Source organism: Pseudorca crassidens, chromosome 10 (genome assembly GCF_039906515.1).
Source record: "Pseudorca crassidens isolate mPseCra1 chromosome 10, mPseCra1.hap1, whole genome shotgun sequence".
Classification (NCBI taxonomy): Eukaryota; Metazoa; Chordata; class Mammalia; order Artiodactyla; family Delphinidae; genus Pseudorca; species Pseudorca crassidens.
The window spans coordinates 46,333,306-46,349,111 of NC_090305.1; the positions used below are offsets into that span (position 1 = coordinate 46,333,306).

Here is a 15,806-nt window from a genome sequence, read left to right on the forward strand (position 1 = left end):
TTATTCATCAAGATCAATGCTCCTATAGCATTGACCCATTGAAGATGGGTTCCCAGTTTATTAATTGTGCCATTCATAAATACTGCAAATGTATTTAATAAACTTGTGAATTTGGTTTACATAAGTATGGCTTATTGAAATATATAGGTAACACATTAGGGATGGTATGAACAACAATAAAATAAACTATTCACTGTGATACTTGGAATTATAAGCCACTGGATAGTTAGCACTTGAGCACAGAGTGTTACTTCTTCTCCCTCCCAGTTACTTACACACAGTAAGACACTCTCTGTAACATTTGCTAAGTGATGAAAGTATTGGATGAAGAAACTCTGCCCTGGAGCAGATGAATGTGAAGCAGGTCATACTCAGTTCTATTTAAATGCTTTTTTTCTGTTGACATGTTAGGAATTTTTAACTCCAGTGAATAATAGCCCACCTTTATTCAATTCAGGAAAATTAAACACAAGGAGTGCCTAACGTAATTAGGCTTTTAAACATCTTGAAAATAAATGAAAACCAATTTAAACACACCTGGGTGTAGTATTTCTGTAAAATTAGTCAAAATGGTGAATATATTCTGATTTAGATAATTATCACAGTAAAATTAGGCTCAGAAAAAGTATTTTAATTTGAACAAACAGTGCAGCTCGAGCAGCTGATTTTAAATGTGTTGTTTTCTTTTTATTAAGATGGTGTATCCCAAGATACCTTTGGCAAAAGTAAAGTCTCTCATTTTTTCCCACAAACATAGGACATATGTTCTACTCATGCTTTAGAAATATAGTTGATTATGAATATGAGAAAATCAGAAGTAAATTATTAATGACTTCAGACTGCTCCCATGTAACATTAGTAATTCACTGGAAAAAATCAAATATATTGAGTAAAAAAGACCATCTTGAGAGCTTATTTTTCAATATTTTATATGAAAAATTATATACATTACATGTCAACTCAAAAGTTTCAGCCAACTTTCTAAACTACAACCAAAATTATAGCTAAACAGCAACATATAGTAACAAAATCATGTTTGGTTGTAAAGTGCTTAAAATATCACCTAATGTTTACTAAACAATAAGGGTGTAAAAAGTAGTTGTTTTGAATACTCATCCCCTCTTTTAGATGTCAGTCCCTTTGCCCTTAGGCTTTCAAACATGCACATTCAAACATGAGATTAAAACCACTCCAGATTATAAAACTTATTGTATTGCATTTTGTGGAAATAAATATGAATTTTAAAATGCTGTGTTTTGTGGAAATAAATGAGTTTTCCCATGTAAGCAATGATCTAAAAATCATTGTATTGACAGTCACATATATTGTATGAAGTTTTTGACTTAAATACCAAGAGGCATTTTTTCTAGAAAAACTTATTTGGACAGTCTGATGAGTAGTTCGATTTTGAGTTTATAATTCATCATTTATTGTAATGGGTGCTGGGAGTAAAAAATAATAATGTGATATGGTACCTGGCCTCAAGGAAGTCACAGTTTAATGGTGGAAAACAGTTGTAAATAGAACGGTACAAAGTGATTAAAAGTGCTGTATTTAAAAAGTACAAAATATTAAGGGAGACCCAGGATGGGATAGTCATGCAAGATGAGTGTTCAAGCTTTTAAAGACAGGAGAGTAGCCCTTCACCGATCAGAGGACACAGGAGGGATCAGGAGTGGCAAACTAAGGACTTTGGAAGCATGCTAAGGGTGAATCTGCTTAGGGTCTGAGTGAGGATGGAACGCTGTGTGAGACAACACTAGACTGTGGCCAGAGATGAGAAAGGAATGGCTGATTGATTATTAGTGACAGGAAAAAAATTAAGAATTTAACCTTCAGTCAGCGAGAAGCAGGTACTTGTCAGTGCAGTGACACTCATTCATCCAACAAAGAAAATCTGAATGCTCAATAGAGCCATGGAATAAACATGACACAAATACCATACTGCTATACAAAAGGGGAATGTGTAATGCTCAGATCTGTGTTTTAAAAAGCTAGCCAGGATGTGAAAGATAAGTCATGCATGGTCTTCAAAGAAACTAGTTTAAAGTCTGCTGCCACAGGTGGAAGTGGATGGAAAGGGTCTGGAGTAGTGGAGAGCCCCTGAGTGGAGGCTGGGGTTGAGGGGCCCCAGTGGGACCAAGGGGCCTCGGTGACTGTTGCCTGCACAGTGAGGAGGGTTAGGCAGCAGCTCATGGGTAATGGCTAAGATCCGTGTTCTTCTTGTTCTCGGGTGACCAGAAAGAATAAGCTTTAGAGTTAAGTTGAATTCAGTTAGAGTTTCAAGTTTCTTGGAAATTTTAGGGTGGAAATGTCAAGTCAGAAGTTTTAGAACTCAGAAAGGTAGTTTGGGCTCAATGTCTGAAAAGGTGAAAGGTGGCCGATGCAGATGGTCGTCAATGCAGATGGTGATTTTTTGATGATGGCCATTCTGACCTGTGTGAGGTGATACTTCACTGTAGTTTTGATTTGCATTTCTCTAATAATTAGTGATGTTGAGCATATTTTCATGTGTTCGTCTTTTTTTAATTTCCTTTAAGTGTAAAGATTGTTTATTTGAGCTTTTTCTTGTTTTTTGAGGTAGGTCTGTATTGCAGTGAACTTTCCTCTTAGTACACCTTTTCTGTATTTCATAGATTTTTGGTATGTCACATTTTCATTTTCATTTGTCTCCGGGTACTTTTTAATTTCTCCTTTGATTTCTTCATTGACCCAGTAGTTGTACAGTATCATGTTGTTCAGTCTCCATATATTTGTGATTTTTCCAGTTTTCTTCTTTTAGTTGATTTGTACTTTCATAGCATTTTCATTGGAAAAGAAGTTTGATCTGATTTCAGTCCTCTAATTTATTGAGACTTGTTTTGAGTCCCAGCATATGGTCTGTCCTTGAGAAAGTTTCATGTGTCCTTGACAAGAGTGTGTATTCTGCTGTATTTGGATGGAATGTGCTGTACAAATCTATCAAATCCATGTGGTCTAATGTTTCATCTAAGGTCACTCTTTCCTTGTTGACTTTCTGTCTTAATGATCTATCCATTGATGTAAGTGGGGTGTTAAATTTCCTTACTATTATTGTATTGCTGTCAATTTCTTCCTTTATGTCTGTTAATAATTGTTTATATATTTTGGTGCTCCTTTTTAGGTATATATATATATATTTATTATGTCTTCTTCATCTTACAAAACTAAAACTCTAGACAATTCATTAAGAAGTTATGGAGATCTGTTGCACAATAATGTGAATGTACTTATCACTACTGAGCTATACACTTAAAAATGACTAAAATGATAAATAATGTTATGTAGTTTTTACCATAATAAAGAGAATACCTTCTTACTGTACCTTCCATCTGACTTAAACCAATGAGTGAAGTTGTGCAAGGTGCATACAGGCATACTAACATTTAACTCTGTTGTAATCTCCACATAACCCTATGGTGTACTGTGGTGATAGCCACTAAAAAAAAGTTAATGAATGCTAAAATAAATCCTTGAATCTATCTACCTATCTAAATATCTATCTATCTATATCTTAACACATAAACAGTGAAAGAAAAACAAAACTATTAAAATCTTTGTAGTTTAACACTTTTTAACAAAATTAAGCTTTCCTTTATGTATTATGTTTTTCCAATAATATGGAAGCCATATTTAAATAGAGACTGTATAAAAAAATAACTATATAAAATGACTCAACATCTCTATAAAAAACTGATTAGTTATTGCTGGATGATAATCAGTGCCTTTCCATTTTTATGGATATCTATATTGTCTGAACATTCCACAATGAATATGCATTAATTATGAAGTAAAAAAAGAATTACTTTAAAAATTTAAAGTAATTTTTAAATTTACAAAAGGAAAAGTGTGTATGCCTTATTTTCCATGGTTTTAAAATCAGGCAAGTTTGGTATATACCACTTTGTGACTATACAGTTGAGAAGTGCAATGACTGATCTATTAGTCATATATTAATAGATACATCAGGGAAGATGAGATAATTCCCTGAAACTATCAAAAGGGCAAAATAAATATAAAATTCTTTTAAGGAAAACATAAAGATGACCAAGAGGCACATGAAAAGATCCTCAACATCATTAATTATTAGAGAAATGCAAATCAGAACTACAATGGCTTCACACTGGTCAGAATGGCCATCATCAAAATATCCACAAACAATAAATACTGGAGAGGATATGGAGAAAAGGGAACCCTCTTGCACTGTTGGTGGGAATGTAAATAGATATAGCCAATATGGAGAACAGTATGGAGGTTCCTTAAAAAACTAAAAATAGAACTACCATATGACCCAGCAATCCCACTACTGGGCATATACCCTGAGAAAACTATAATTCAAAAAGACACATGCACCCCAGTGTTCATTGAAGCACTATTTACAGTAGGACATGGAAGCAACTTAAAAGTCCATCGACAGATGAATGTATAAAGAAGATGTGGTACATATACACAATGGAAAATTACTCAGCCATTAAAAGGGAGAAAGTTGGATCATTTGTAGAGACGTGGATGGACTTAGAGACTGTCATACAGAGTGAAGTAAGTCAGACACAAAAAGACAAATATTGTATATTAATGCATATATGTGGAATCTAGAAAAATGGCACAGATGAAAGTGTTTGCAAAGCAGAAATAGAGACACAGACATAAAGAACAAACATATGGATTCCAAGGGGGGAAAGGGGGATGGGATGCCTTGGGGGATTGGGATTGACATATATACACTATGTATAAAATAGATAACTAATGAGAACGATGCTGTATAGCATTGAACTCTACTCGATGTTCTGTGGTGACCTAAATGGGAAGGAAATCCAAAAAGGAGGGGATATATGTATGCATATGGCTGATTCACTTCGCTATACAGCAGAAACTAACAAAATATTGTCAAGCAATATACCCCAATTAAAAGAAAAAAAACGAAAAGAAATTTTTAAAGGAAAGTATAGAAATTAACAGAAAAATCAGTGGAAATGGTATTTCATCCAGCCCCATTTCTTGATGGAAAACTTGTTGGAATTAATCATCAAGTGATCAAATTTCAAATGTCTAAAAATGCCTAAGTGGTAGCTTTGTAGAGAGCAAATAACGTCAGACAAATTTAATTTATATCTATGACAGAGTGACAAGGATAAACCAATAAGGATTGCATTGAATCTGTACATTGCCTTGGCTACTATAGTCATTTTGACAATATTGATTCTTCCAATCCAAGAACATGGTATATCTTTTCATCTGTTTCTGTCATCTTTTATTTCTTTCATCAGCATCTTATAGTTTTTGGAGTACAGGTCTTTTGTCTCCTTAGGTAGGTTTATTCCTAGGTACATTTTGTTTTTGATTAGATGGTAAATGGAATTGTTTCTTGAATTTCTCTTTCTGATCTTTAATTGCTAGTGTATAGAAATGCAAAAGATTTGTGTGTATTAATTTTGTATCCTGCAACTTTACCAAATTAATTGATGAATTCTAGTAGTTTTCTGGCAGCATCTTTAGGATTTTCTATGTATAGTATCATGTCATCTGCAAACAGTGACAGTTTCTTTTCGTCTTTTCCAATTTGGATTCTTTTTATTTTTTTTCTTCTATTATTTCCATGGCTAGAATTTCCAAGACTATGTTGAATAAAAGTGGCAAGAGTGGACATCCTTGTCTTGTTCCTGATCCTAGAAGAACTGCTTTCAGCTTTTCACCATTGAGTATGATGTTAGCTATAGGCTTGTCATATATGGCCTTTATTATGTTGAGGTATGTTCCCTCTGTAGTTTTCTGGAGAGTTTTTATCATAAATGAGTGTTGAATTTTTTCCAAAGTCTTGTCTGCATCTGTTGAAATGATCATGTCGTTTTTATTCTTCAGTTTGTTGATGTGGTGTATCACACTGATTGATTTGTGGATACTGAAAAATTCTCACATCCCCAGGATAAATCGCACTTGATCATGGTGTATGATCCTTTTAATGTTTTGTTGGATTCAGATTGCTAATATTTTGTTGAGGAATGTTCACCAGTAATATTGGCCTATAATTTTTTTTTTGTGGTATTTTTGTCTGGTTTTGGTACCAAGGTGATGGAGCTTGGGAGTGTTCCTTCCTCTGCAGTTTTTTGGAATATTTTCAGAAGGATGGGTGTTAGCTCTTCTCTCAACATTTGATAGACTTTGCCTGTGAAGGCATCTGGTCCTGGACTTCTGTTAGTTGAGAGTTTTTTAATCATGAATTCAATTTCTGTTCATTTTTTCCTATTTCTTCCTGATTCAGTCTTGGGAGATTGTACCTTTCTAAGAATTTGTCCATTTCTTCCAGGTTGTCCATTTTATTAGCCTATAGTTGCTTGTAGCAGTCTCTTACGAACCTTTGTATTTCTGTGGCAAATAAATTAATTTTAAAAAGGAAGGAAGGATAAATAGTGTACGTTTGCTTAAAAGATATTCAGGACTTTCCTGGTGGTGCAGTGGTTAAGAATCTGCCTCCCAGTGCAGGGGACATGGGTTCGAGCCCTCATCTGGGAAGTTCCCACATGCTGCAGAGCAACTAAGCCCATGCACCAGACTACTGAGGCTGTGCTCTAGAGCCCACAAGCCACAACTACTGAGCCTGTATGCCACAACTACTGAAGCCCGCACACCTAGAGCCCATGGTCCGCAACAAGAGAAGCCCGTGCACCACAATGAAGAGTAGCCCCCATTTGCCACAACTAGAGAAACCCGTGCACAACAACGAAGACCCAATGCAGACAAAACTTAATAAATAAAAAAAAAAATTCACTTTGGGAAGATTCTCATAAGGATAAAATAGTATTTCCTCTTAAACATCTATGTAGGTAATTTCATGTTGATGAATATGAATGATATCATTTACAGATTTAATCCTTTATGTGACTTTTCTGTGACTCCCCTTTTTAATTGGATTTAAGTTTGTGAGAATATAAAATAGCATACTGTTTATCTCTACTACCCTATTTTAGATAATGGATGATTTCTATTTTCAGTTATTTTTCCTTAGGAACAATTCTGACTAAAAACAAAACATTTAACGTTAAAATATATTTGTTCTATTCATTGCTCCTAGGAAATTTATGTTTGCTTAGATATTTTAAATAATTAAAGGGAATATTCTTTCTCAAATTTTGTTTGAAGACGTTAAAAGTTAATTAAATGCATCCTTTGTTTCACAGAAGACAGTTGTATCTTCAGTCATTGCTTTTTGGTTTTAGTTGATATAGATCATTGTACAGACAGTACAGTAGCATAGCTTTCAGTCCCTTTATCAAGGTTCTTCAAAATCTTATTTAAGAAAGGGAGTGATAAGAACAGTCAGTGTATTTATGATGACTTCTTATTTCATTTAATGTTTTTCTTGTGAATTTTTTTCAGAAATTGAAAAATTTCAAGGTTCTGATGGAAAAAAGGAAGATGAAGAAAAGAAATATCTTGATGTCATCAGCAACAAAAACATAAAGCTCTCAGAAAGGGTATTGATTCCTGTCAAACAGTATCCAAAGGTACTGTAATATATGCTTTGTTCACATAGAATTAAGAAAAAATTGATAAAAATAAGACTTGATGGTTTATTCATTGTCTTTCATGAAATAAATATGTAAAGCTTCATTTTATTAATATACACAAATATATGATACTGACATAGAAGAAGGAAAACTCTTTGAAAGTACAATAATTTTCAACTGATGGCTGTATTTTTATTCTGTGAATATGGGAAGCATAACTAGATATTTTAATAAGTTATTTAATGTGTAAATCATTTGACAATTTGATTTTTCAAATATGCGCACTCAGTAATGTTTTGGTTCATGTTAAAATGCATATTCTTATTGCAAAAGGGAGTAGAATTACTGCTACTGTCAATATACAGCATTAGCCAAACAGCAGAGAATTATTATATTTAGGAAGGTAATATAGTCTTTATTAGACCCTTGGATTGTAATCTCTAGTCTTCTATATTCAGAGTCCATTTATATAATGATTATGATAGTATTTTCTTGAAAATACTTTTTCACTAGACACTTTGTCATCATGTGATATTTTTATCAGCAGAATCATTATTATAAAATATAACATTTCAATAGCATGGTTTCATTACTTATATTCATAAATTCCAATGGTTGAAAGCAGTTTCTTTTTTTAATTTTTTTTAAGTAAATTACCTAAGCAAAAAAAAAAAGGCAACTCAAAGATTTAAGCTGGTAATTAACTTTCTGAAGAGTGTATCTGAAGCAAAGACCATATAATTGTCCTAATAATAAAGATTACAGAAATAAATGCTGTAGTTTACCAATTGTCTTCTAATATGATAAAGTTTAGTAAATACAATTAAGTAGAAGGTTGTGTTTGTAATTATTTCAAACAGAATAAGCTGTTACAGCACATCAAACCATAAAATTTAACTTTCAGATGAGGTTTTTTGGGCATACACGTTTTTGGTTTTTGTGTTTATTTTGAGCTAGACCTACACTATTGCAAGATAGGTACATTCAATAGATATATATTTATAATTTAAATTTTATGAAATTTACTTTACACTTATGTTTTAAAATATTAAATTGGGCTGTCATAGAAATGTACATGAAAAGTTTTACTTAGTAATGAAATATGGTAGAAATATGATGGGGTATTGTGTCTTTTTTAAGGAACCTGGTTAATTAAACCTTTAGAGTCTAGATGGAGTACAGGGTCCTTCTTTAAATCATATATTTATATATTACATAACTTGATACTTTTTCTCAGAATAATACTTGTCCATTCTTAGGATATGAGAAAGCTCGTGATAGACTCAGTATCTGCTTCTCAATAAAATGTAGCTCTATATCTCTGACCAAGTTGTGTTGGCGTTTCAAGTCCTGATAGCTCTCCAAGTGATGGGTGTGAGTGATGTTATACTGAATATTACAGTAGTAGTTTACACTTGATTCATAATGATGACTACTGAAACAAGAATATTTTATGGTGTCAATTTTTGTGTGATATTTAATTTCATAATTTATAGGAAGGTTTTTAAACAACAAAACCACCTATTATTCATATTGAAATAAACCATGTCTCACTAGCAAATTATTGTACCCCCTTGAATTTTTAGAATCACAGAATGCTTAAGCTGAGACTAATCTTGGAAATCACAGAATATATAAAACTTCTATTTTACAGATGTGGTAACTAATTATGACTTGCTCATAAAAAATTCACAACTAATTGTGAACTGCTCAAAGAAATAATCTTTGCTCTAGATGGAATGCTTCACGAGGCTGCTGTTATTTTAAAATTCTTCATTTTTTGTGAACCATTACATTTTTAACTTGACTAAAAATGCTCAAATTTTACATGACTTTTTCATATAAAGTGTGGAAGAAAGTTAAAACCGATAGCTCCTAATGATTAATAGTTTTACGGAGTATTATCAAATAACAATTTATGCCTTATAAAATCTACCATTTTTATGAATATAATGAATATAATGCCAAACTTCTTTATTTATTATGGTGATGTGCATTTCATACATCTAATTATCACACATAGAGAACTCTTAGAGCCCTTTTACAGAAAAAGAATACTGAGAAACACAATCATCTATCAAGTTGACCTACATTTGTTTTTGCTTGTTTTTATACTATAACAATAAAATTAAAATCAACGTTTTGAAAACAATATTTACTTTCAAAAGTGGTGTTTCTCTCCTGCTGACTGAATATCTGTGGTGTTAATATTATAATCTCTAATCTTGAACCGTATTTGCTGTGCATTTGTGAGCTGTAACACGTGTAGTGCGGTATGATCCTGTGAACTGTTGAGCAGGACACAAGAGTATGGGTTCAAGGTTTACTCTTTTAAAATAAAAAGTGATGCACCCTTTAGGGGTCCATCAGGGAAAGGCCTGCCTCACACGTCTTCTCCCACAGCTGTCCCTGCCCTTGATGCCTGCTGTGTGGACTGACAGTCCATGTGGTGTTGACATCATCCTCTCCAACAAAGAGTAATATAGAATTATGGGAATTCTTGAGGAAATGACCTCATCCCGATTTTACTACTTGACCTTTTACAGACAGATTTTGTTTCAATTAGTCTCTAATTCAAGTTAGTTTGCTGACTTAATTAATTCAAGGAACTGAGAGAAATTTAAGATTTAAATTATAGAAAATATAAGAATACTTTTCACACACATTAAGAATGATTTATCTAGTGTTTTGTAGTTAATCACTTAATTTGGAGGAAAAAGCCATATTAAATTATTTTAATGGACAGTTTTTCTTGTTTGTTTTAATTTTTTTTTGTTTGTAACAAGATTAGTAAATAAATAGACTTTGTATATCTATTGTTTACATTTGCAAATGTTTTAGAATCAGAGCGATTATGTCTTGATGGTCAAATCTCTAAGGAGGCAACGTAGTCAGTATGTTCCTCTATAATCCTGAGATTATTGTGGAAAACGCACCACCTTTAACATTAGCTCTTTCTCCCTGAATCCACACACACGGCACTTTATAGTCCAATACACATTTACTTTTTTCAAATTTGGATACTTCCAACTCTTATGCATATTATAATCAGAATCAGTTTACAGTCTCTATCAGGCAAGTGGTGTTTATAACTCACTGTTTTTGTCTGTAAACTTTGCACATGTGAATTTGGTCATGGCTTCTTATATTGAGTTGTTTGTAGTGTTGGAAGTATGTGTATTGAGTTTAGTTGCTTTTGAAAGTGTATTAGGGCATTATGATTTAGTGTTGATGTGCTAGGAGATTACATATACAGAAAAAGAAGAGAACTGTAGCTTGGGGCATAAATTTGATATTAATGAAGACAGTCTTCATCCTTGCAAGAAGCAGAAAAAAGTGCCTTACAGGACATAAGAAACTAAGATACACATAATGTTGGCTGCTGTGTTCTGTTTTGTTCTGCTAGAAGGATGACTATCACAAGCAGGCATCCATGCAGAAGGATGCCCGTCACAAGCATGGGCACAGTGAGGAGGGTCAGAGGATGGGGCAGTACTGCCTCCACCTGCTGGAGACCTGCCTGTTGCTATTGTACCTATTTGTCCATCTGGGCAATTCAACCTCTCAGTGTCTTTTAAAAATACCTTTTTGATGTTGCCTTTAGAATCCTCTAAAATACTTCAGACATCTTCTTCAATTAAATTTGCCCCAAGGCCCACATTTTATTTCTCGACCCAAATTACTGCCAACTTTTAAAGCAATAAATTGCCAGGAGCATAAATTGGCCCCCAAAATTTAGCCCCTTTTAAGATCAAATGCAGCCATGTCCCCCTGTGCTGCTTTTGAAATCAATTCCTTATGTAGATTAATGCAGAAAATTAAAGTTCCAAAATATGTTCAAAAACACCACACTTGCTCTGTATTTTGTCTTTGCCTGCTCAGTCCCAGAGAGAGGGGCTGCCTTCTGTGCCTGGTTGGAAGCACTCTCCGCAGCCTGGCATGTCCTCCCACAAATCTTGTTTCCTTCTCTGTACTTTGAAAGATGAAAACCAAAACCTGTTATTTTTTCTAACTTTTTAAGTAATTATCAGAACATTTAAGAATGGTTAATAGGATGATGAGTTAAGGTGGCAGAGGAGTAGGAGGACGTGGAGTTCATCTCTCTCCACAGATGCATCAGGAATACAACTATAGATGCAACAGTTCTCACAGGACACTGGCTGAATGCTAGCAGAAGACCTTGAACAACAGAAAGGACTATAAAGATCCTTGCATAACTGGGTATGACAAAAAATAAAAAAGGTAGAGGATGAGGAGAGGAAGTGGGACAGGGCCTGCACCCGCAGTTGGGGAGCTGAAGCAGAGGAGAGATTCCTGGATTCGGGGAAACCCTTCTCTGACAGGGAAATCAATTGGGACAGAAGGGAAGCATTTGAGGCTGTTGGAAGAGGGTGAAATGGCTGATCTGTGACAGATGCAGCAGACTCAGAACTACACAGACAGTCTGTACTGTGGCCCTACGTGCCCTGGACTGGGACGTGTGTTCACAGGTGTGCAAGGGAGCTGGGAGCTGGAGCATGGGGATTGGAGAAGAGGCCTGGGGCAAGAACTGGTGTTGGCTGTGGGAAGACAGACTGAGGGGACAGGAGGGAAGAAATCCACAGCAGGGAATGCCTACAGAGGAAGACCGGACTGCCATGGAAGCAGGCACTACTGCTGAGTCACACTCAGGGGGAGGAGCCACTATTGTAGCCTCTCTGTCCCCTCATGCTGGCACCCACCAACGGACAATAAAAGAAGCCCTCTCAGGGCCAGCCCTCACATGCCAGCTTCCGGGCACCAAAAATAGCCCAGCCAGGGCCAGCCCTCATGCACCTTACGCCAGGTGCCAGAAAAGGCCCTCACTAGGGCCATATCTCTTGCACCCATGATCGCTGGCTTCCCTGCACATTTGGCACCACCAGGGCTCCTGCCATCCAAGCAGTCATACCACCTCTGTGCCTGGTCCTCACTGGGGCAGAGCCATGAGCTCCAAGGCATCCTCAAGACCAGACTCCTGTGGTTGGACCACATGCAGAGTTGGGGATAAAACCAAAGCTGAACCCCAGGGATGGGGCGACTAAGAAAGAGGATTGAAAATCTTTCCGTGAGCTGTACAAGCTGCAGATTAAATCCACATGATCAGCTAGACCCTACGTCTATCCAATATCTGAGTAGACAATGAGTGTTCCCACAAATGAAAACAGTCTATCTCTGGCAGCTGTGGAGTTTGGGGACAAGAACACACAGGAATTGGGCCACATCAGAGTCTGCGTGGTCCCCACAGGGCCCACAGCAGGTCCAGGGACCAGCCCAGAGGTAGAGGAGGACCTCCTGGGGAGGCAGAGGTGAGCTGTGGCTCATGGCGTGTGCAAGGACACTTAACAGCTGAGACCCCACGGAAACATAATTATTACTATTACTTTTATTATATTTTGATTCATTCTCTTGTTGGTTCTAGCTTTTTTTTTTTTAGTTTATTTTGGGGGGGAATCTTCGTGTTTTATAACGTTTAAAAGATTTTTTTATATATTTCTGTTTTCACTTTTCTTTTATGTTGTTCTGTGTTCTTTTCTCTCATTTTATTCTTTTTCTTTCATATATTTTGTATTTTAAAAAAAATTCCCATTTCTACTTTCCTTTTCTGTTGTTTTGTTTTTTCCCTTTTTTTAAAATTATTTTTATCGGTTTGTTCTGTTTCTTTGCTTTATTCTTCAGTTGGCATACTTCTTTGATTTTGTTTTTAGGTTTTGTGTTTTTGTTAGTTTTGATTCTAATTCTTTGATTTTGTTTTTAGGTTCTTCAGTTTCTCTGGTTGTTCTCTTGTTTTTTTGTTTCTGTTTTGTTTTTTTTCTGTTTTTGTTTTTGTTTGGTTCTGTTTTTCTTTCTTTTGCATGTGTGTGTGTTTCCTTGTTTCTGTTTTTGGTTGTTTGATTCTGTTTTTACCATTTGTCTGGGGCCTTGTTTGTCTTTTTTTTTTTCCTTTTACTTTAATATATTTTTTATCTTATTTTTTTACATTTCTATTTCTATGTTGCTTTTCTGTTGTTCTGTCTTCTTTCCCCATTTTCTTTTTTTTAAATCATTTTTGTCACTTTGTTTCTTTGCTTCATTCTTCAATTGGCACTCTGCTTTGGTTTGGTTTTTTTGGTTTTGTGTTTTTGTTACTTTTCTTTTTAATGGTTTGATTTCATTCCTGGGTTTGTTTGTTTGTCTGGTTGTTCTCTTGCTTTTTGCTTTATTTGGCTCTGTTTCTTTTGTGTGTGTGTGTGTGTTTCCTTGTTTCTGTTTCCGTTTTTTTTATTTTAATTTTTACCATTTGTCTGGGGTTTTGTTAGTGTTTTAAAAAAATTTTTTTTAATCACCTTTATTGTCAGGATGAGTGACTTGCAGGGTCTTGGTTCCCTGACTGGAAGTTGGGCCTGAGGCTCCAGGATGGAAGCACTGAGTCCAGGACGCTGGACCATGAGAGAATTCCCTGCCCTAGGGAAGATTAATCACTGAGTGCTTTCACGGAGGCCTCTATCTGAATCCAAGATCCAGCTCCACCCAACTGCCTGCAGCTCCCAGGGCTGAACGCCTCACACCAAACAACAAATAAGACAGGAAGACAAAACCATGCATCAGCATACAGACGACCTAAAGTCATACTAAGCTCACAGACACCCCAAAACATACCACCTGACACAGCCCTGCTCATCAGAGAGAAAAGACAGCTCCATCCACTAGAATGCAGGCACCAGTCCCTCCCATCAGGAAGCCTAAGCAAGCCACTGGACCAACCTCACCACTGGGGGCAGAGAACAGAAGCAAGAGGAACTACGACCCTGCAGCTGAGGGATAGTATACCTCAAATACTGTAAATTAGACAACATGAGAAGACAGGGAAATATCTTGCAGGCAAAGGAGCAAGATAAAAACCCACAAAACCAGGGCTTCCCTGGTGGCGCAGTGGTTGAGAGTCCGCCGGCAGATGCAGGGGACACAGGTTCGTGCCCTGGTCCGGGAAGATCCCACATGCCGCGGAGGAGCTAGACCCATGAGCCATGGCCGCTGAGCCTGTGCGTGCGTCCAGAGCCTGTGCTCCGCAACGGGAGAGGCCACATCAGTGAGAGGCCCACGTACCGCAAAAAAGAAACAAAAAACCACAAAACCAAATAAATAAAAAATGAAGAGGAAATAGGCAAACTACCTGAAACTACTAAAGAGAGTAAATATGAACCAAAATCTTGGAAATAGAATAGAGAAAATACAAGAAACATTTAACAAGAACCGAGAAGAACTAAAGAGCAAACAAACAGTAGTGACCAACACAGTAACTGAAATTAAAAATAATCTAGAAGGAATCAATAGCAGAATAACTTAGGTAGAAGAACAGATACGTGAGCTGGAAGTTAGAATGGTGGAAATAAATGCTGCAGAGCAGAATAAAGAAAAAATAATGAAAAGAATTGAGGACAGTCTCAGAGACTTCTGGGACAATATTAAGCACACCAACCTTTGAATTATAGGCGTCCCAGAAGAATAATTTAAAAAGAAAGGGTCTGAGAAAATATTTCAAGAGATTATAGTTGAAAACTTCCCCAAAACGGGAAAGGAAATAAAGTCAAGTCCAGGAAGTGTAAAGAGTCCCATACAGGATAAACCCAAGGAGAAACATGCCAAGATACATACTAATCAAACTAACAAAAATTAAACAAAATGAAAAAATACTGAAAGCAGGAAGGGAAAAGCAACAAATAATATACAAGGGAATCCCCATAAGGATAACAGCTGATCTTTCAGCAGAAACTCTTCAAGCCAGCGGAGAGTGGCAGGATATATTTAAAGTGATGAAAGGGAAAAACTTATAACCAAGATTCCTCTACCCAGCAAGGATCTCATTCAGATTTGATAGAGAAATCAAAAGCTTTACAGACAAGCAAAAGCTAAGAGAATTCAGCACCACCAAACCAGCTTTACAACAAATGCTAAAGGAACTTCTCTAGGCAGGAAACACAAGATAAGGAAAAGATCTACAAAAACAAACCCCCCAAAATTAAGAAAATAAAAGGAACATACATATAAATAACTACCTTAAATGTAAATGGATTAAATGCTCCAACCAAAAGTCACAGATTGGCTGAATGGATACAAAAACAAGACCCGTATTTGTGCAGTCTACAAGAGATCAACTTCAGACCTAGGGACACATACAAGCTGAAAGTGAGGGGATGGAAAAAGATACTCCATGAAAATGGAAAACAAAAGAAAGCTGGAGCAGCAATTCTCATATCAGACAAAAGAGACTTTGAAATAAAGACT

General features: G+C 35.8%; 1 protein-coding gene across 4 annotated transcripts in view; it reads left to right on the top strand.

Annotated features, from left to right (window-relative positions):
* KHDRBS2 (KH RNA binding domain containing, signal transduction associated 2) overlaps positions 1-15,806 on the top strand; it is a 739,251-nt gene that overhangs the window by 90,764 nt on the left and 632,681 nt on the right. For all 4 annotated transcript variants that reach the window (XR_010946892.1, XM_067753529.1, XM_067753530.1 and 1 more), the window contains exon 2: positions 7,393-7,520. Coding sequence is in view for 3 of the 4 variants with exons in the window: in XM_067753529.1 (XP_067609630.1) it covers positions 7,393-7,520 (128 nt within the window). In the remaining variant the exon portion in view is untranslated. The remainder of the gene's footprint in view (positions 1-7,392; positions 7,521-15,806) is intronic.